This window comes from Podarcis erhardii (assembly GCF_964252035.2).
Source record: "Podarcis erhardii genome assembly, chromosome: 6".
Classification (NCBI taxonomy): domain Eukaryota; kingdom Metazoa; phylum Chordata; class Lepidosauria; order Squamata; family Lacertidae; genus Podarcis; species Podarcis erhardii.
This window is the reverse complement of record NC_138510.1, coordinates 99134614-99154736: the sequence shown is the minus strand read 5'-3', so window position 1 is coordinate 99154736 and position 20123 is coordinate 99134614. Positions and strand designations below refer to the sequence as shown.

General features: G+C 43.0%; 1 protein-coding gene across 4 annotated transcripts in view; it reads right to left on the bottom strand.

The window, feature by feature from the left end:
* Window positions 1-211: 211 nt before the first annotated feature.
* The window catches only part of RGL1 (ral guanine nucleotide dissociation stimulator like 1), a 142635-nt gene continuing 122723 nt past the window's right edge, over window positions 212-20123 (bottom strand). For all 4 annotated transcript variants that reach the window (XM_081867314.1, XM_081867316.1, XM_081867315.1 and 1 more), the window contains 11 exons: window positions 19834-19937; window positions 18981-19065; window positions 16658-16747; window positions 15585-15671; window positions 14322-14354; window positions 13403-13524; window positions 10686-10775; window positions 8653-8839; window positions 5892-6146; window positions 4280-4394; window positions 212-2938 (listed from right to left, as the gene is read on the bottom strand). In XM_081867314.1, the coding sequence (XP_081723440.1) occupies window positions 2751-2938; window positions 4280-4394; window positions 5892-6146; window positions 8653-8839; window positions 10686-10775; window positions 13403-13524; window positions 14322-14354; window positions 15585-15671; window positions 16658-16747; window positions 18981-19065; window positions 19834-19937 (1356 nt within the window). In that variant the 3' untranslated portion in view covers window positions 212-2750. The remainder of the gene's footprint in view (window positions 2939-4279; window positions 4395-5891; window positions 6147-8652; window positions 8840-10685; window positions 10776-13402; window positions 13525-14321; window positions 14355-15584; window positions 15672-16657; window positions 16748-18980; window positions 19066-19833; window positions 19938-20123) is intronic.

The following is a 20123-nucleotide window of genomic DNA, read 5'->3' as shown; positions in this document are numbered from 1 at the left end:
AAGTCCAAAGCACTTGAATTATGAGGTGATTTCATATTCAAATCTCAATTTGAAATTCCACATCTAAAACCTGGATTGTGAAATAGTTGTGAATTCTAAGTATCGTCAAGGATAGGTTGCTGATGAAAATCCAACAGTGAACTAGTTTAAATAGCTTAGCAAAAAGGGTGTGCATTAGCACCAAAATAAATGAAACTCTTTACACAGCAGCTGTTAATAATTCTCGCCTTTGTTTAGAAAGACACTTTATCATCACAAGCTTAACAATATAAAAATCTAGCTGATTCTACAGATATATACAGTCTTGAGTATGTGCATATACTTACACACATAACACATTTGTTGCATTGCTTCTTTCACCAGAAAACAAAGAAAATGAATCTTGGTTTTTGAAAATCCATCTTAACTCTTGACACTTTTAAGGCTCAGTTTTGAAATAACCCTTCTCTCCTCTAGACAATAACACTGTGCAGGGATTTAAACTAAGTAAGCCAGGAAAGAGTGTGTCTTGAAACAGAAGTTTCGCATAGTGCAAAATGCATTATCTGATAAGACCAGATGGTTTTTCAAACGCTTGACTGGTGAGCTGTTAGCAGCAGCTGTGTATATTCTTCTAAAATAAAGTTCAGTGCCAGAGCAGACCAGGTCCTGCATTCTGTGATCCATATTAAATGGATGTGCATGACTGCTCTCACTTCATAGAACTGCTGCAGCATATTTAGTCATCTCTCGGGCACCTGAAATCTCACTAGGCATTACCCACACACTTTTTCAAGTACATCTCTTGTGGCAGTAATGGCCAGAAACTTGCTTTTTTATTCTTAAACTGAAAGATGAGATGTTTTAGGAAGCTGAATTCTGCCCCAGGGTTGTTGTTCTTTGCTTCTGCTGAAGTGCATTGTACATACGGCTCTGATTATGATCCTGTGGTATGCTTAATACACAGGCCAGGGTCCAAAGAATTGTGAAAGCACTGCCATGATCCCAAGGAAACAGGATTTGTCCTTCTCAAATAGCAACACTCCTATCCCCTACTGCATGGCAAACCATATTTAGCTTCTAAATAAATTTATGGTATATATTGGAGGGCAGAGCAGAAGAGAGAATGAGAGACAAACGCTTTGCATCAGGTCTTTGGATCCAGGCCATATGTTTTAAAATTGGTGCTACTAATGAAGCAAAACCCCTCCTTCCATGTGTAACTAAGGCTGTATCGTAAGCATTCTTACAAGGAGGTAAGTCCTATTCACCCTGGTGCAACTTTCTGCCGAGCAATCGCTTGGAGAGCTGCCGTTCTAGTTTGCTTTTGGAAAGAGGCATGGGGGGGCACCCCACAGTCTGTTCTTGTAAAGGAAAAGGTTGTTCCAGCAAGCAGCCAATGAGGTAGCAGGGGCAGATGAGCAGGTAAGAGGCCAAGAGGCCACAGCTGCTGAAAGGTAACCAAGGAGGGGAAGGAGCCTTATCCCCAACCAAGAAGTGGAAAGGCTGTCACGAGGCCTCCTCCAATCTCTCTTTCACTACCTTGCCAGCCACCTATCTCCACTATGGCTTTGATTTCAATCTTTCCTGTGATCATACATCGGCTTAGCATGTGCTCTGAAAGGTGTCGTCACTGAACATGTGGCCAAAATAAAATAGCAATGTGGTGCTCTAAAGGTGGCTACCTTATTTATTCCTTTAAGGATATTCCACATCAGGAAATTACTCAGTTAAAGGATGTCGTCTAAGAGAAGGGAGCTCCTTTAATCATTAACAAATTCCACGAGGCTGTGGTATCCTCAAATGCTGGCTACTAGTTACATTTGGCTTTTTTGTTTTGTTTTTTAGACTGACTATAAAAACGTGGTTAAATGGTTTGCTACAATGCCAATATGGCTGAATACAGGTAAACAGCTCCACACCTGGAAGGAAGTCAAAGCTGCACACTCCAAAGAAATAGACTTTGACATTCTTTTGATAAATAGGTTAGCAAAGCATAGGAAAATTAAGTAGTGGCATTAAGAAAAGTAGTATGCATTTATATTGTCTTTCCCGCCTTCTCTCTCCCCACAAGAGAACAAGGCCTCCAACTGGATAGTATTTGCTTAATGTTCTGTAGGGGAAAGGGGGTGTATTTTTCCAGCTTAGATCACAGAGTTGGAAAACCAGCACAATATGAAGCTGCATTGCGTGGGGTTAATACCATTCTAGGAGAGTGGTAATCTCTCCTGGTTTCAGCAGCTCTGTTCCTTTCCCTAAAGTTAGCAGCCCAGCAGGTAGGAAAGAAACCATCAGTCCATCCACACGAGCTTTCTATCAGTGCCATCATTTGGCCAATGGTCAAAATGATGCTCCTCCACTTCCTCCTCCTGTAAATACAGGTGGGACGGGTGGAAGAGCTTTCTTCCGCTTGTTGAAAAAGAAAGAAGGAAAAGAAAGTATTTCCAATTAATACTGGCATAACAGAGGCTTGAGAGTAATTGAAGAGGATTGTGAAGTTTAGGTGTACTGTACTTTTCATTCCTGGTAGAAAGTGGCCATCTGTTCTTGGAGGCTGTGCAAAAAAAAAAAGGGGGGGGGTCCGGGAGTGCCTGTAGGCTGTTTTGCACTCAGGTCCATTGTGTATCAAGGCATGCCTGTTAATAACAAGTGTTAGCTTTGTATTCCCAAAGCTGAATACTGACAAAATCATTTGTGAAGATTGTTGCAATAATGGATGGCGGCAACGGTTGCTTTGAAACCCCATGTGCCTTGCATTGACTTATCCATCCTCAAAGTGTGATTTTGCTGTTTCTGTGGCTCCAGCAGCCCTTCTTGTTGGTCCTAGGGAGAGTCAAGCTGGAGCGGCTCCTCAGTTTCACTTCCCTGTCGAGGGAGGTTTTTTTCCGCAGGATGAAGTCAAAGTTCACCTGGCTGTTCATGGCGTAAAAGACATTCGCGCTGTCCGGGATGACTAATTCTGCAATTCAAGGAAATAACAGATGGTAAAATACTCCTCTATTTTTTAGTACAGGAAGTCCACAACTTACCTACTTTTAACTTTTGCGTATTCAGCTTTATGCACTTGGAAAAAACATTAATCCAGGGGGAGGGAAGGACTTTGGCAATCCCACGCACCATTGTTAGCTGCATGAGCATGTTCATTTTTGTAGGAAAGTGGGATACAAATAAAATGAATGAATGAATGAATGAATGTGTGTTGACTACACACAATTTTGCCTTTAGGCACAATCCCCGGAACATAACCCCTCTGTAAGTTGCAGGCTTAGCACTGTCTCCTCGTGGTCTGGGTTCGTAACAAAGAAAATTTAACAATGGGTAAGTCTTGTAGGATTCTCTGCACTATGAAGCTAATAGGAAAATGTCCAGCATAATGAGAAGCAGGGCGACCTGTGAATTGCCCCTATAGTGCAGGGACCAGCCCTCTATGATCCCTTACTACATGAGCACTTCCTTTTTTGCCCTCCTAGCAGGTAGGCGTGAGAGTGTGATATTTTGATTGCTCGAATTACACACAGAAGGGTCTGTGGGCCTCTCTTCCAGCATTGCAGCCCTGGTGCAAGTTGCCTCCTTCCCCAGGCTTTGAACCTCTGAACAAAAGATGCCAGGAGATCCCATTGTGGTCAGAACTCTTGCAGCCTATCTAGCTTCAACCCTCACCCTGGTGGCTCCTCTTTTCTTTGAATGAGCAAGCTGTGCCCTCCATCCCTGCCAATGGCAACCCATTCATTTTGTCTTGCAGAACTTGCCCATTGTGAAAAGGGGGCCTGCCTACCTGTGAAATCATTGCTCCTGCTCTCAACCCCTAGACATCGCTAGCTGGTGACTTAAGAGGTATCACAAGCAGTGAGAAGCAAGAGACTGAATGAGAAGAGCTCCTGCTTTCCTTAGTGTTTGTCTCTGATTCTCCCCCCACCCCACCTTCTCTTACTGTTCCTAGGGAAGGGAGCTTCACAATTCTCCAGTCAAGGCTATACCTACTTTTGAGGTGATGGAATAGAACATGTAGGCAAAGCCTTTGCCTCTTCTCACCTGCATAATCTGTAATTAGCTATGTTTCTTGGGGCACAGCACAATCTTTTACATTGATTGATCAGCTCTGGAGCTCTCCTTGACAAGAAACCTTGAGCAAGTATTAGATGCACCATAAAAAGAACATTCATCCTATCAAGGATATAAGTACAGAGTGGATAAGTGCATCGTTTTAGACCAGGGGCACCTGTCATGTCGGAGTGGTGTAGTGCACACCCTCCTCTACCTTCGGAATAAGGCAGCACCCACAAGGTGCTGTTTTTCTTACCTTTGTCCTCAGAGATGACCTGCACAAGTTCATAATCCTCTGCAGGATCAGACTCCAGATTGTGTTTCAGCATCGCTCTCTGGATGACGGCAGGAGTCTTGTCTTGGCTAGTCAACTGGAAAAAAGTTTACATTAAGGCCAGCATACTCAGAAGCAGAATTTAATTATCTGTTCCCTATTATCAGCACACAAGGTATTAAAATGACTATTTCTGAAATGAAATATCAGCTATGGCTTAAACCTTCAGATGGCAGTGACCAGTGACAACACTTTGTTGAGAAGAAAAGATCGCATCCCAGTGTAGACGCTCTCGTCCCCACAAACAAGTCTGTTTGTGCTTATGGAAGGATATGACATCAATCTAGCTCTGCACTGTTCAAACAAATGCTTACTAAACTATGGCATGAAAGTGTGGTTTGGGAAATTAAGTCACCTTGTTGGAGGTGGGGGGAACCTTCGGCCCACAGACCAAATGTGGCCCATCAAGTCTCCCCATTTAGTTCACAAGGTCATTTCCCCCTAATCACACCTATTATATGTGACAACACATACAGAGCAGGCAGGGATGTCATTGGGTCCTATGACTGAAAAGCAGGATTGAACTCCCTGCACATCAGCTGATGAGTTCAAGCCTGCTTGCATACCATGCCCCGCCCCTGTTCACTCACCTGTCCATCACCTGATATCCTTTTGGTGGGTGCTCCCACCCACCTGTCAAAGCTAGCCTGTGGGGTGGGGAGAGGCAAAATTCTGGCCCACAAGGCCAAAACAGTTCCCAATCCCTGCTGTACATTATCCATTCCCCCTATATTCTGTCGTTTTGTGGACACTGGTGTAATCCCATGCAGCAGGATTTCCCAGCAGCATGGCCACTACCTGGAAAGCACAGTCCCAGTCCTGACTGAGAGAGCAAAGGGAAAGGCCAGCTGCTGGCAGGCAATACTGAGTGGGATATTCTGCAACTGCCCCAAAGATCTCTTGTGTTGGGGGGTGGCTATGGGTACATGTGAGGCTTCCAGTTTCACTCCAGGGAAAACACAGCATCTAAGGTCTCTGAAAAAACTGGCCCAGGCCAATTTCTGACTAATTAGAAGACACTAATTATCTCTTAGATTTTTATCTAACCTCTCTTCTGTTAAGTGGCTTTGTTCAGCAAGCAGAGCTTGGTTCTGTGCACAGAAGAGGGAATGCCTTCCTCGGTGGCTGCTGTAGAAACTCCTTTTAAGATGCAGCTTTCTATGTACTCCAGACTGCTGGTTCACCATTTTTTGGGATGATGACGATGTAGTAATAGTAGCAGTAGCAGCAGCAGCAGTACCCTGCCCTTCATCTTAGGTCGGTTCACAGCACAATCACAAAATGTTTGTTAAAAGATACACATAGCAACTTTGCTCCTCAAGGGGAGAGAGAAAAAGATTTGACTTTTTTGCTTTCTCAGTCCTGGTGTGGCTGCGTTCTGTTGCCACCAATCAGCTGGAGCTGGCACCAGGCAAGGAGACTTTTTTTAATGGAACGTGGAGCAAAGTTATACCTAAAAAGCACATGCTCCACCACTGACTGGACGGAAAGCGACCTGAAAGGAAGCCCCCCCCCCCCGACATTCATTACCTACCATGATGCTCTTGTACATATTGCCATTATTGTCTTCTACACTGATGCGAATGATGCAGGTGTCTTCGTTCTGCTGATTGTAAACGGGAGGCGAGACTGTTGAGGTAATGGAGGTGACTGAGATGGAGCGTTTGTGCATTCTGGGGTTGCTGGCCAGTAAAGGAGGAGACGAGAGGGCATTGGTGAAGGATGACAACCCTGATGAAGACGTGTCCATCGAGTGGATAGAGGAACAAGAGGAGGAGGATTCAGACAGCTAAGGGGGAAATCACAAAATAAGAATATTCATTTTACTAACGTTTGATGTTAAGGATCTGTTCAAAAACCACAACTTGCTAACTGTGGAGCACTGGGGAAAAATGAAGACCAGATCTGAGGTTCCTGCCCCTTAACTTCACACTGAATGTCAGAGGTAATGACCACCACTGGACAATCCATGTACTTTGGAAAGCAGGATCTCCCTGCGTAAGCATTTCCTTGTACCTGCAGTGAGAGGGGACAGAGCATAAGTCTGGGATCCACTCCAGTTCAGGGCAGAAGTATCATCTGAAAAAGGGCATGGGTTTCCAGAAATACAGAAAATGGGTGGTGCCACATATTAGGGACCCCACCTTATTGTGGTCCCATAACATACTGCATGAGACGTTCTGTGTACCATGTTTTAGTGTACGGCACAAAAATGGCAAGCAGAAATGAGAGAGCACTATTTTCACGGTGTTCCTTGATCATTCCAGGTTTGTTGTGGGGGTTTTTTCTATTTGTTTTAACTGAGGCAGCTACGGTCAACCTGTGGGCCCTCCAGATGTTGCCTGACTATTGGATCTGCAGCTGGTTGACTGACTAAACCCAAAGAGTGCTCACAAATGGTTCTTCACCATCCTGGGGGGAAAGTGACAAGTGCTGCAGGGTTCTGTCGTGGGCCCATTGTTCAACATCTTTATAAACAACTTGGATGAAGGAATTCAGGGGGTGCTCATCAAATTTACAAAAGAGACCAAACTGGGAGGGGTAGCTAATGCCACAGAAGACAGAATCGGGATTCAAGGTGACCTTAACAGATTGGAGAACTGGGCCCAAACTAACAGAATGAATTTCAATAGGACAAGTGTCAGGTTCTGCACTTAGGCAGGAAGAACCAGATACACAAATATAAGATGTGGGACACTTGGCTTATTAGCAGTACATATGAAAAGGATCTAGGGGTCTGAATAGACCACAAACTTAACATGGGTCAACAGTGTGATGCAGCAGCAAAAAAAGCTAATGCTATTCTAGACTGCATCAACGTAAGTCTATGTCCAGATGAAGGGAAGTGTTAGTCCTTCACACCTGGAGTCCTGTGTCCAGCTCTGGGCCCCACAGTTTAAGAAGGATATTGGCAAACTGGAACTTGTGCAGAGGAGGGTGACCAAAGTGATCCAGGGTCTGAAAACCAAGTCTTATAAAGAATGCTGGAGGGAGCTGGGTATGTTTAGCCTGGAGAAGAGGAGGCAGAGAGGAGATATGATAGACATCGTCCAATATCTCAAGGGCTGTCACATGGAAGATGGAGCAAGGGTAGGACTTGAACCCGTGGCTTCACGTTACATGAAAGACGATTCCAAGTCATCTTCAGGAAGAACTTGATGATGGTAAGAGTTTTTCAACAGAGGACTCTCCCATGAGAAGTGGGCTTTCCTTCCTTCTGTTTTAAAAATGTTACTGCTCCTACCAACAAGTTTATGGGAATTTAGTAGGCTCTGTAAAAATGCTTTCCTGCCAACTCATCTAATGAGTGAATATCACCATTTTCTTTGGTAGCTGGAAAGTTTACACTGACCTTGTGTTCTTCTAAGTTGAAGGGAGAAATGATCACTGAGCCCTTTAGACCTATATCTCTAATTACCATTCATATTAAACTTTTGCCTGGAGAAGAGCCATTACAGAAGCTAAGACGGCTTTTGGATTTATATAATTATCCAATAATTACAAACTATCAACACTGTATGTACCCATTAAAGGGCACTGAAAATTTCTTTCCTGCATTTAGAAGAGCAGGCCAGCAGATGGCAGCAGATTCAAAGATGTTTTGGAAGCATGTCTATTTATCTTGCAAAGGAGCTCTCCCACTGCAGGAGAGCATCTTGCACAGGTAGGTCTTTAGGGATTTCAGTAGGCATGGCTTTGTATATAGCTGGAAACTTAGCCATTGTCCATAAAAACAGAAGCCTTAGAGTTTCCCCAGGGCTCAACTATTTGAGGCTCTTTCATAAATTTTACAATGCCACAAGGTGCGCAGCAAAAAAAGTTGGGGTGGATTGAGACAAGGAGGAAGATGATGGTAGCAAGAGAAAACAGGGGAATTAAACACTGTCCGTTCGGTTACGCACAGGGTGGCCTACACACCATGCCTTTAAAGTACCTTTGATGAGTCCCAAGAAACGTCTTCCAAATTAGGGGTGGCTGAAGCATTTTGGCTTGGGGGAGACATGCAGATGCAAAGGCCCACCCTTGAAGAGCCACATGCAGGCAGAGGGCATGGGCAAAACATAAAGCAGCACCCTATCACAATCGGTGTGGCCTCTCTGCAGTTCCTTCAACCACACACTGACTGACAAACATGAACAGACCCTGCTCTCACACAGGCACCACAGCAGAGATTTAAACCTCTCCCCTCAGCCCAGGGCTGTTATGAGGGGGAAGGCAGGAGCTGGCAGGCCCATAGGCTCACCACCCCACTAGAAATTAAGAGCGGTCTTCTCTGGAGATTGGCAAATACATACTTTCTTCTGGGGCTCATCAGGAGTGTCTGTGGGAGAGATGCAGATGTCCTCAGTCTCTGAATGGTTGGTATCACAAGACGATACGCTGACGGAATCCATGCTTTCACCGGAGCTCCCGCTTGGCGTGGACTTGGGCTGCTCTTTGGTCGGGGTGCTGTTGGCAATTAGGTCAGATCCCAGAAATAACCTGGCGAAAAGCAAGTGAGGAAATGAAAGGGCACCAAGTGCTGGTGGGAAGTAGAGATGCTGAACACGTCCAAGGTACCCTCAAATAACTCCACCCATAAAGCAGATACTGCTCTTATGCACAAGCCCTTGTATCTCCAAACAGTACATTCAGAAGTGAGATTTAATATGGTGTGAACTGAAGCCCTATACAACAGGCCTGTACAACTGGTGGCCTACTAGGCCAGAGACATTCTCCTCAACAAACCATCAGTATCACACTCAAAGGGGGAAAAACTTATTTTTAGGTGACACTGAACTCCAGCTAGACTTAATCGATATCTGTTAAGATTCAAACTATGTCTGTTGGAGATGTAAAGTTATGAATACATACATTCTGGTCATCCCCTAAAATGAGATTGTTCTGGAGTGTTGTATTAGGTGAAACTGACTGCATTGCAGGCTATACTCTGCCAATAAATCCACTACTGAGTTTTGTAAAAGATCATGTCCTCTTAGAACACAGAGAAATGACAACATGCCCATATGGCAATTGGTTATAATAATTGCAGGAAAATCAATGCTCCTGCACTAGATGATTGCATTATTGTGGTCTAGAAAGGTGTCCAAATGATAAGATAGATTATGAGAAGTGAGACAATGTGACAGTTGATTTATTGAAAAACTGAGTGTAATGAAACAAGGAAATACAGAATCATTACTGGGAACACTGTAGAATAAGCTAAATCCCAGACTCTTCACCAAACAGAGAAAATCTGTAAAAATGGCTATTTTCCTTGCCTCCCGTAATTAAACATAGGCACTATGCATCTTCAGTTTATTCTTCATTTGCTAAAACCATTTTTGTAAAAGAAATAACAACTTATGGCCTACCGGGCAAAATGCAGTCGAGCCCTGACAGCTGTACATGCTGCCTTGCCAAGAAGCCCTTGACAACCATCCTGGTTTCTCTGCAGTTCCCAGCAGGTAGAAAACAGGAGTTTTATTGAGCCCCTGAAGGGCTGTGGGAGGCTTGGTGAGTCACAAAGCATGTCATATGCTCACTGAGAAAATGGCAAAAGACTTCTGTGGGTGTTTACACAACTGGGCCTCAAAACGCCAAGATTCCCAAAATGTTTTTAACTCAAGGTTTCCTCTTCTTCAAGCAAATTTTGTGCATTAGGACATTGCCTTTTGGATCAATCAAGTTAGGGCACAAGCCAGCTACAGTTATGCACCTTTATGGAAGGCTGTTGTTTCAGCAAAGACATTTTAGTCACATCATCATCACCACCATCATTTGAGATGATTAATCAATTACAATGCTCAATTAAAGCTGCATATGCAGCAAGGTGCAGCACAGGTAAGGGAAATTCCTGACTACCGTAACTGGGGGACATTTTTGATCCCTTAATTCAATGAATTGATGTTGCAGTTTTATTTTTTAAAGCCCCCTTATGTGAGGGGAGAGTTAAACACAGGCTTAAAGCAGTGGGATTTTAAAGTGCTGAAACTTGGATGCATGATGGCCTTGGTTTTGAAAATTTTTAAAAATGCAGGTCCTTCCTAGGCTCAGATGCATGGGTGAAGGCTTGTTTTTTAAATGGAATTAAGTACATGTGAGTAACTTGATGATTCTATAAGCTACACCATAGTTTAGCACAGATGCACAAGGTTTGTTCTTTGACTACAGGCTGTAGTTAAGGAGGAGGGAGCTGAACCATGAGCCCAGAAACCAAACCTTGGCTTAGATGCCACATCACACCAGGCTAAAGGAAGGTGTGAGTGAGCTCCTCTCTGGAGCTGAGGGGGGTTATTCATAGTGCTGTTCACCCAAGCCCACACCAACGCCCTCAATCCATACTCACAGGCTGAGCCTCTTCACCATGCTCTTCCGAGGTTTTGGTGATGTGGTCGATGTGTCAACAGCTGCCTCCACCTCACAGGAGAGGGCATAGCTGCAAAATGGAGGTCACTTTGGAGTTAGGACTACATTAAAATCTTGCTAAACGTGAAATAAAGTACCTGAATCAAAGCAACGTTTTGGCTATGCATGATTATTATTTAATAAATTTGTATACTGCTCTTCATCCATAGATCTCAGGATGGTTTACAGCATAAAAATGCAAGATAAAAACACAAATTACATAATAAAAATAAAAACAAAACAATTACTCTTATTAAAATTACTTAAGGCAAATGGCATAAATACTGAGTTGCATTTTTTTTTGCTGCACAGTAATTCCTTTTATTATGCACTTCATCTAAACAAAATAGGACACGTTCTCTGGGGTCTAAGTTAAAAGCTAGCCAGGGTGGTATGTAACCATGTGATCCATCATAACCCTATGGGGAGTAGATATCAATGTGGCCAGGGCAGAGTGGGAGCAGCTATGTAGCTGATCAAGATAACATGTGAATGAGCACAGGCAGGTATCAGGAAGAGATCAGGACCAGTCTGGGTACCCATGCACACCACAGACATTATTGGATGAGTTTATAAAATAGTATCTAAAACTTACTAGATACTGTACCATACACAGATAAAAGTAAACAAGTCCCTACTTGTAGGCTCGCAATCTAAATTTAAAAAAATGGCACGAAGGGGGGGGGGAGGAAAACTACATGTGAGCAAAGCTAAAAGGAACACAGGGAGTAATAAGAAGAAAAGGTCGTCTCCGCAGTAGCTAAGCCACATGTTATACATGGGTTGTAAGTTGTCATAGGTGCTGGCTGGCCATCCTTGGCTCAGATGACTGTTGGCTAATAGTAAAAAACTGCAGATTTTACTTTAGTGAGCCATTTCAGAATTAACAAAGGAATGTTAATGTGTCCTGATGGCTTAGAATCTACCCTTTAGATGGTAACACTACTCCAAACTAGAGGGAGGAGCAGAAAAGGTTTGGAGCCACATTCACAGTAGATGGAGAAAGAGGTGGAAGTGCAGCCTTGCAGCAGCTGCATAAGTTTATCTCTAATAAACTAGTGCAATATGAGCAGCTTTGTTGCCTGATGCAGAAGAATCTACTGGTTTCCAATTACAGATGGCTGGATCATTCTTACTTCCAGTCCATAGCATATTTTGCATATGTTCATTGATAAGTCTGTTCCATTCCATTTTTGCATCAATCTGATTTTTAAAAAATCTGTAAGAAAATCCTTATTTAAATACTATTTTATTTATTTATCCTAAAATATGATTTAGTTCTTATAAAGAACAACAATTTCAAGTGTCATATTCTTTGAGCTGAGAACTGTATTGTAACATCCAACAATAATTACAATCTGATCTAGATTCAGGTAGGGAGCCATGCTGGTCTGACGCAGTCAAAATAAATAAAAAAAATAAATTAAAAAATTGTCCAGTAGCATCTTAGAGACCAACTAAGTTTGTTCTTGGTGTAAGCTTTCGTGTGCATGATAGACTGAAACAGAAGTCTCCAGACCCTTATATATATAGTGGGAGGGTTGGGTGGGGTTTTTATCAGAAGGGTAGTAGGAGATGGGTGATTGACTCAATGGGTATGGTAAACCTGTTGATGACTGTTATACAAGGGTCTGGTGACTTCTGTTTCAGTGTATCTGAAGAAGAGTGCATGCACACAAAAGCTTATACCTGGAACAAATTTAGCTGGTCTCTAAGGTGCTACTGGACAATTTATTTGTTTTTGTTTGTTTGTTTGTTTGTTTGTTTGTTTAAATTTATTTTGACTACAATCTGATTTGTGTATTGGTCTAGGAGGTATGAATATGGCTAGTTCACTTTAAAATGCAGAGTGAACAAAATCGTCCTCCATCACTACTTTGAATACGTTTTGTTTGCTTGCTTGCAAATAAAACAAATTACAAAGCCACTATAAGGCTCTAGTGCTCTTTCATCCAGACTAAACCCAGTAGTGCTACCCCTGGAATATTTCCACTTGGTGAAATGGGAGTACAAGTACACTCCTCTTACCAATATAAGGTAAAAAAGGTAAAGGTAAAAGACCCCTGGATGGTTAAGTCCCGTTGTATTTGACTATGGGGTTATGGCGCTCATCTCGCTTTCAGGCCAAGGGAGACAGCTTTCCGGGTCATGTGGCCAGCATGACTAAACCGCTTCTGGTGCAACGGAACACCGTAATGGAAACCAGAGCGCATGGAAATGCCGTTTACTTTCCTGCCACAGCGGTACCTATTTATCTACTTGCACAGGTGTGCTTTCAAACTGAAGGTTGGCAGGAACTGGGGTAAAGCAATGGGAGCTCACCCCGTCACGGGGATTTGAACTGCTGACCTTCCAATCGGCAAGCCCAAGAGGCTCAGTGGGTTAGATCACAGCGCCACCTGCGTCCCTTACAAATATATGAATATCAGAGCCAGACAAGTACCATGTATGCACATTTCCAAGTTCTCACATTGCCATGTACTTTCACCAGTGTTTTACAAACATATATTTGTTCTGCTATCTTTTATGATGGATGGGAACACCACACACACACACACACACACACACACACGAGAGAGAGAGAGAGAGAGAGAGAGAGAGAGAGAGAGAGAGATGGATGGGGAGAGGAATCTACCATATAGAAATGTTTCACCTCACCTTTCTTCCTCTGTTAAATGCCGCTGTTTCTTAAACCACTGAATGAATTTTCTGTCTGAAGTCATGCAGTAACTATTGCAGGAAGATTGTAAGAGCTTAATCTGAGCAATCACTTCAAACTCCTGAAAAAGGAAATAAAATAATTAGACTATTAATAAGGGAACAAAGTTAAACACAGAGTTGCTAACAGACCAGAGTGGCAGAAAACTACAGGACAATCAGAGAAGTTAAAAGATGGCACAACACAGATTCACCTGCAATAGCATGCAGCCTGGTTTTGAAAGGTGCCCACACTCTGCTGCTTCAACAAAATGAATGGACCTAAGGGGGCACTCTGTGCTGCATAGGCTATGCTGAAGTGCTGTACAGTGTATGTGGGGTTTTACGAGGGGTCAGCCAGGCTCTGGCAAGCACTACAAGCTTCCTCCAGGCCTTCCCCCCAACACTGGAGCTACAAAGCAAGAGGGATGATCCTTAGCTCCAAGCAGGGCAGAAGCGAGGTGCAAGCAGAGAGCCAAAACTAATTTAAATACAATAATCCAAAATCCACTTTAAGCACTGGAACACCCCCCCTCCAAATACTGTTTTTTGTTTTTGTTTTTTTATGTTACGCGTGCCCTGAATATCTTCAGTGATGTCTTCCTAACACAGCAAAACTTAATTTATAGGAAGCATCTGAAGAGATTTTTCTTTGTGTAGCTAATCAGAACAGAGTGGAGTGGGGGGGGAGCACTCAATTGCTTTCAAAGGTTTGGATTAGGAGGAAGTTTCGCAGCTGTGTCTGATGTCCCCTGAAGGCTGCCTTGCAGTTCCATTTGCAAGTTTATCTAGTTGTGTCACCTCCTGCCTGCCTCTGAAGCCAAAAAGAGGATGAGGTGCAGATCAGCCAGGGAACACAGTAAAGAAAAAGCAAACTTACCCGCCTTCTCTTTTCAAAATTTATTAGCCCTCCCTGCAAGAAACAGAGAGAGGAAGGATTAGTTTCAAAATCCATTTGTCTATATGTTCTCAATTTAATAATTATACAGTTTTTAACAGTAAAATAGCTGCTTTCAAATGTATTTTGCCATAGGATCACATCTTTTCCTTGCTTTTCAAAAGGACTAATCTTTCAAGCCCTCCAGATATGGTTGGACTACAACTCCCATCATCCCTGGGGCTACGGGAAGAGGGCACCATACTGGCTACTCCAATCTGCCACCAACTGAAAGTCTTGTCGTCACCTCCTTCAGTCGCTTGACCCTGAGCTAGCCTGGTGGTTCTGTGGACAATATCATAGTCACTGCTCTGAAGAAAAGTCCTGGAGCTGCACCCTCCCTCCATTACACTACTGGTAAAGCTCCTATGTCAGGGCAGTTCAACAGGAGGCCCAACATTTGACCCTGTTGCTCTGCCTTCCCAAAGCTGGGGAGGGAGGCATGAGGGCTGGGACAGGGTCCTGGAGTCCTCCCTCCTTCTTCCCAAAGCCTAATTAGTGCTTTCCCAGCTTTGGAAAGGAGGTGGGAGACCTCTACGATCCTGCCAGAGCATCACACCTGGTGCCTGGTGCCTACTTAGTAGGCTTTGGGGAGGCAGCATGAGGGCTGGGGAGGAGCCATTAAATGTGGGGCTCACTCCACTGCACCCTCACGTGACATGGCAGTGTGCAACCTACGGGTTCTGGATTGAAGTACTATTGCAGCCCACTTGGTAGGAATAGTTGGGCCGCCGTGCTCTGTGTGGAGATGCTGGTTCTCACAAACACCGCCTTCATATGAACGGAGACTGGCTGCAGGATTCCAGGTGGGATCCCACAGCCTGCAATGCTCAGGTGAGGACAATTATCCATGTGAATTGGCTCCTGAGTATTTCTATTATTCAGAATGAGTATTATTATTCAGAATAATATTTCACAAGAGTATTCCAACTAAGTAATTTACATATAATCCAGGACACCCATATTCCTTCCCACCTGTTTTGAAAAAAACTACATTTTTGATGTAGAGTATAGTTGGGAGAACTCCCCACTTTAAATTCCATTTGATAGCAATATCCAATTATTTCCTAATAAAGATTCCACTTGCCTCTGCTTCTAGCATTTCTCTCCCCGCCCCCCCCGCCCTGTGATTGTTATAATGAAACCCACACAGCTATTAGGAATCACGTTCAGAAAGCAGGCTGGTGGGCCTGTTGTGTAACCTACCTCCACGTAGTCCTGAAGAGCTGTGTCAAGCATTGTCAGGTCAGTCAGAAAAGTACCAAGATAAGGAACAGTGCCTTGCATCACACCCTGCACAGGATGACAGCAGAAACAAGTCAGCCATCCTTCCTCAGCCTCAGCAGCTACCAATTGGTTTGTGGGTCCAATTCCAAGCCCTTCAAGGCTTTGAGTGCCTACTCATAGGAACCTCATGGGAACCTTCCTGCCCTCTTAGAACCTGGCTGCACATTACAAGCTTTTCCCTTTACGTCTACCCAAGACAGCAGTGGGGAATCTATGGCCATTCAGATACTGTTGGACTCCAACTCCCAACAGCTCCAGCCAATGGCCGAGGTAATGATTGGAGTGTAGTGGCTGAAAAGCTCTATTCCAAGGAAGCTTGTCAACCATTCTACATCTTTTCATGAAGATCACCTGATAAGCTTTGCAGGAACCCAAGGTTGCACAGATTATAGGTTGAGAACCTCTGCAATACAGCAAAATACCAACTGCCTGAAGACCTAAAAGGCAAGAGCCGAGTTTCCAAATAGTAAGCTGACTGTGATCAATGCCTCCTCCCACATCAGATTTTAAATGTACTGTACTATAAAATAATCTTGGTCCCAGAGTATATGTTTTAACTTCTGAGGCTTATGTTAATTTATTTGTTTTAAACAAAATACTAGTTTCCCAAGGGGATGGTTTCCAATCCTGGCTTGCTCTCAAATTGCAGCTTAAATCAACCACATTTCCCTGAGCTCTGATGTCACAGGGAGCTGTGGTTTAAAAGCAGGAGGTTTCAATCTTCTCCCAGGCATGGAAGAGGAAGAAACAGGACAGAATGCATGTGAGCCCAAGGCTCACATGGGAAGGCTCATTCATGAAATGAAAACACTGGTTTTCAATTTCATCTAAACCCAAACCATTATATTCGCATCAGGACTAGGAGATTTCCAAGACTGTTTTTGCAATTGCTCTATTTTTATATTCTTCAGAAAAGGGCACCTTCTGCTCTAAATCTTAATTTCTTAATATTATGATTATCTCATAGAGAAAATGAAAGGGAGAAGGCTCACCATATCTTTCTGCAGTTGAAGCCTCCTCTGAGTTCTCTTCTGGTTCTCTTTCACGCTGCTGTCCAAATTTGCAAATTTAGACGTTCCTTCCTGTAGTGTGAAAAGGGCAAGTAACGAAAGAGGCTACGAAACAGGTTTGCAAACATTTCTCATACTAATTGCAAACTTATGTACTGTTCTCTCAAGTCCAGAAAACATTGCTTACTGCTGGAAAAAAAGTGAAAGAAAGAGGTTCAAAAATCTTTGTTTCCTGGCATTGTGAAGGAAAATGTTCCAAAATGCCATAAGCTTGTTTGCAAAATATTTATAGGCCAGTTCATGAGTCCTGCCAATCCCCCATCTTCTCCAAGTCAAACACATCTGGACTACAACTTTCTCACTTCTAAACACTTAACATTTTCTCTCTTCTTAAACATCTTGTTCCTAACTTACTTTAAAATATGTTCTAATAAACATCTCCCCTATTATATAATGCTGTATTAAGAAAAAGCACCAGTTTCTTGTACACTTGCACTGGGATATGATGACTAATATCTCTGGTCTGCTGACTAACAAGGAGACAGTCAGGAAATGAAAATGCTTGCTTTTACATTCCAGCAACTGCAGCCCTGGAGAGCACTTTCCCAATAACTGTATGAATGGAAGCCATATTTCACAACACTTTTTGGACTTCTGGCACAGGCTGATTAACCTATTGCCATTGTTCCCTAGGCTGCTTTGATGTGCAGTTGTGGGGATCAGCAACCTGACACTGCTTCTCAGATGCCCTCCCTGAAAACAAAGGTTCAGATGTGGGTCTTTCTCCAACATCTCCCACAATGGATATTGGAGCAAATAATTCATTTAGCTTCTCTACTTCATTCACAATGGAGCTCTTCTAACTCACCCAGTTTTCATTATATGATAAGCTTGCATACATTAGTTTTGCTTTTAGCAGATCCTTGTCTGTAGCATTTTTTTAACATCCAATTTAACATCCAGTTAACATCCAAAGTACCACTAAGTGCTTCAGACCCCTGCTTTAGTTCAGGGTGCCTTGAACAAGCCCAGAACCCCTTAAAAATGCCCCATTTTGTTTCATGATTCATCTGAATTCACCGCACACCACAATTTTTATGGCTTCCTTCACACTATTATGTAACTATGTTGTTATCCTTAGGATGGTTCCACACCTTCTCTAATCCATGGTATAAATTAAAGTTTAAATAACTTACAAACATGTCATAGAATCCTAGTATTGTGGCGTTGGAAGGGACTCTGAGGGTCATTTAGTCCAACCCCCTCTCTCCTTCAACTTTATTTTAATGAAGCCTCTCATTTTTGTGAATTTCCTTCCACTGAAATTAAATGAAACTTTGCTGGCTTTCCTGGGCAATTTTCTATTCATTATAAACTGAACTTCAGTACTGTGATCACTATTTCCAAGCATTCTGGTGACACTTAACATTTCCAGATTCTGGGCACAACTCAATATTAATTTATGGGTCGCCACTTCTATTATAAGCTCTATAGCTAACTGTTGCAAGGTATAATTATCATATCAAAAAAAGCTGTCTCTTTGCCATGATCTGTATGCACATTTACCTAGTTAATATTTTCACATTCTGCCTCCACATCAAGCTCAAAATTGTTCTCAGAGCTTGGGCTGTGTTATGTGTGCATGTTTTAAGTACTCAATTTCTTATTTGAATAGGTATTTCTAGACACAGTGATTTTGCAATTAGTTTTGTTCCTCCTAAAGTTTTTAATTTATTGTACTCAATACTCTTGTTGACATGTAGAGTAACACTTCTGCCAATGCAGCTTTTTCTCCATAGATTTTCCATCTATCTAAATGTTTACTGTCTTTCCAACAGGTTTCTGATATTAAAAGAAAAAACATATTCATAAAATAGCTCACTAAGGCTTCCAAGCATTAGTTTACACATCCATATTTTGTCAACCTTTGCATATGAGTTTTCCTATGGTACATATCTCTGAATATTCCACTGGCTTTCCATGGTTTCTGGGTGCTTGTCAATATCTTCCATCCCATCTCAGTTGAATAGAATAGAAAACTCAGACCATCCCCTTTAAGGGATTAGTTATCCCAAATCAGTCACATTTCAGATTTTGTTGTTGGCTTTCCCCATGGTCACAGATTAACAGCCACTCTCTGACCTTTATGATGGTAAATATCAGAGGTCTGGCTCCATTTTGATCCAAGTGGAGCCCATCACATTTGTACATTTTAGCGGGGGGGGCGGGGGAGCTGAGAGCAGTGCTCACAAGGTTTTAAAAAGCAGTGTTTTAATGCACCACTGAGATATCCACTACTTCTCACCCGCATTAGCAACTCCCGGCTTGTCAAATAGTTGTCGTGATCCGAGAAAATTTCTGACAGTTCCTCAAACATCAACATCCTGTCCCTGTGCAGAAAAGAAACTGATTGAAAACTGAGGTTTTCAGATATCCCAAAACAAATTAAAAGCTAAACGTGTTGAGATTAGACTGTGGTGCTACTGTTGTCTTGTCAGAACCTGAGCCCGTGGCTGGACTTGGGACACAAAAGGAGATGGCTGTGAAAGATTTGTGACCACAGATTGTCTCCTGTTTTCTTAAAAGTTTGTAATAGCACCCACTGGGGATGGGCTCCAATTCATAGCACACTGTTGTGTGAAGGGTGTGTGGGTTAATCCTGCTCTCCATGAACTTTTCCTGATGAAGATCCTCAACCGTTACAGCTGCTATGTGACCACAGGGGGAAACTTACAGGTACCAGCCACAGATATTTGAAGGTCTTGCCTATTCCCTTTCTCAATCTGGGGACTGGAGGGATGTCAGATCGGGGTTCAGCTTGTATGCCACCATCTCCCAACTCTGGTCAGGGGAAGGAACTGCAGGAAACTGACCACATTATGCAAGGGAGCTTCCTTGTCCTAACTAGCCAGCCTGCAGAGGGCAATATTCTCCCTATAGAGATTTCTAGGCTAGGCATTTTCACTAATCTGCATAATTAGGAGGACTGTTCTTGAGGCTATTGGACAACTTTGCCTCTCACACACTGTCGCCTCCTCCAGGACCCTCTAATCAACTGTGGAGGAACTGGGCATGAGACCCGCACACCTGAAGCAGCAAGATCAACAACAATTAACAAGGTTGCTCTCCATTGCAAAGAAGAGGTGGGAAAGTCTTACTTTGCGACACATGCCCAGCTCTTCTTTAACCGATAGATGGAATTTGATTGTAGTGCTGAAACAATGGCCCTCAAGGAGGAAAAATTCTTCAGGATCCTACATTCCTGCAGAAGAGGTGGTTAAGAAACAGAAGAGGGTTAAATATCAATTATTACACACCGATGGGTGATTTCCTGTTTTAGGATATGGCAGCTGCTGTAAATTCTTACTGCTAAAACCACCTGAACAAATATTGAGCACTTTAAGGAGAGAGAGTGTGTTTCCCTGGCCCTTTCCAGCATCTAAAAATA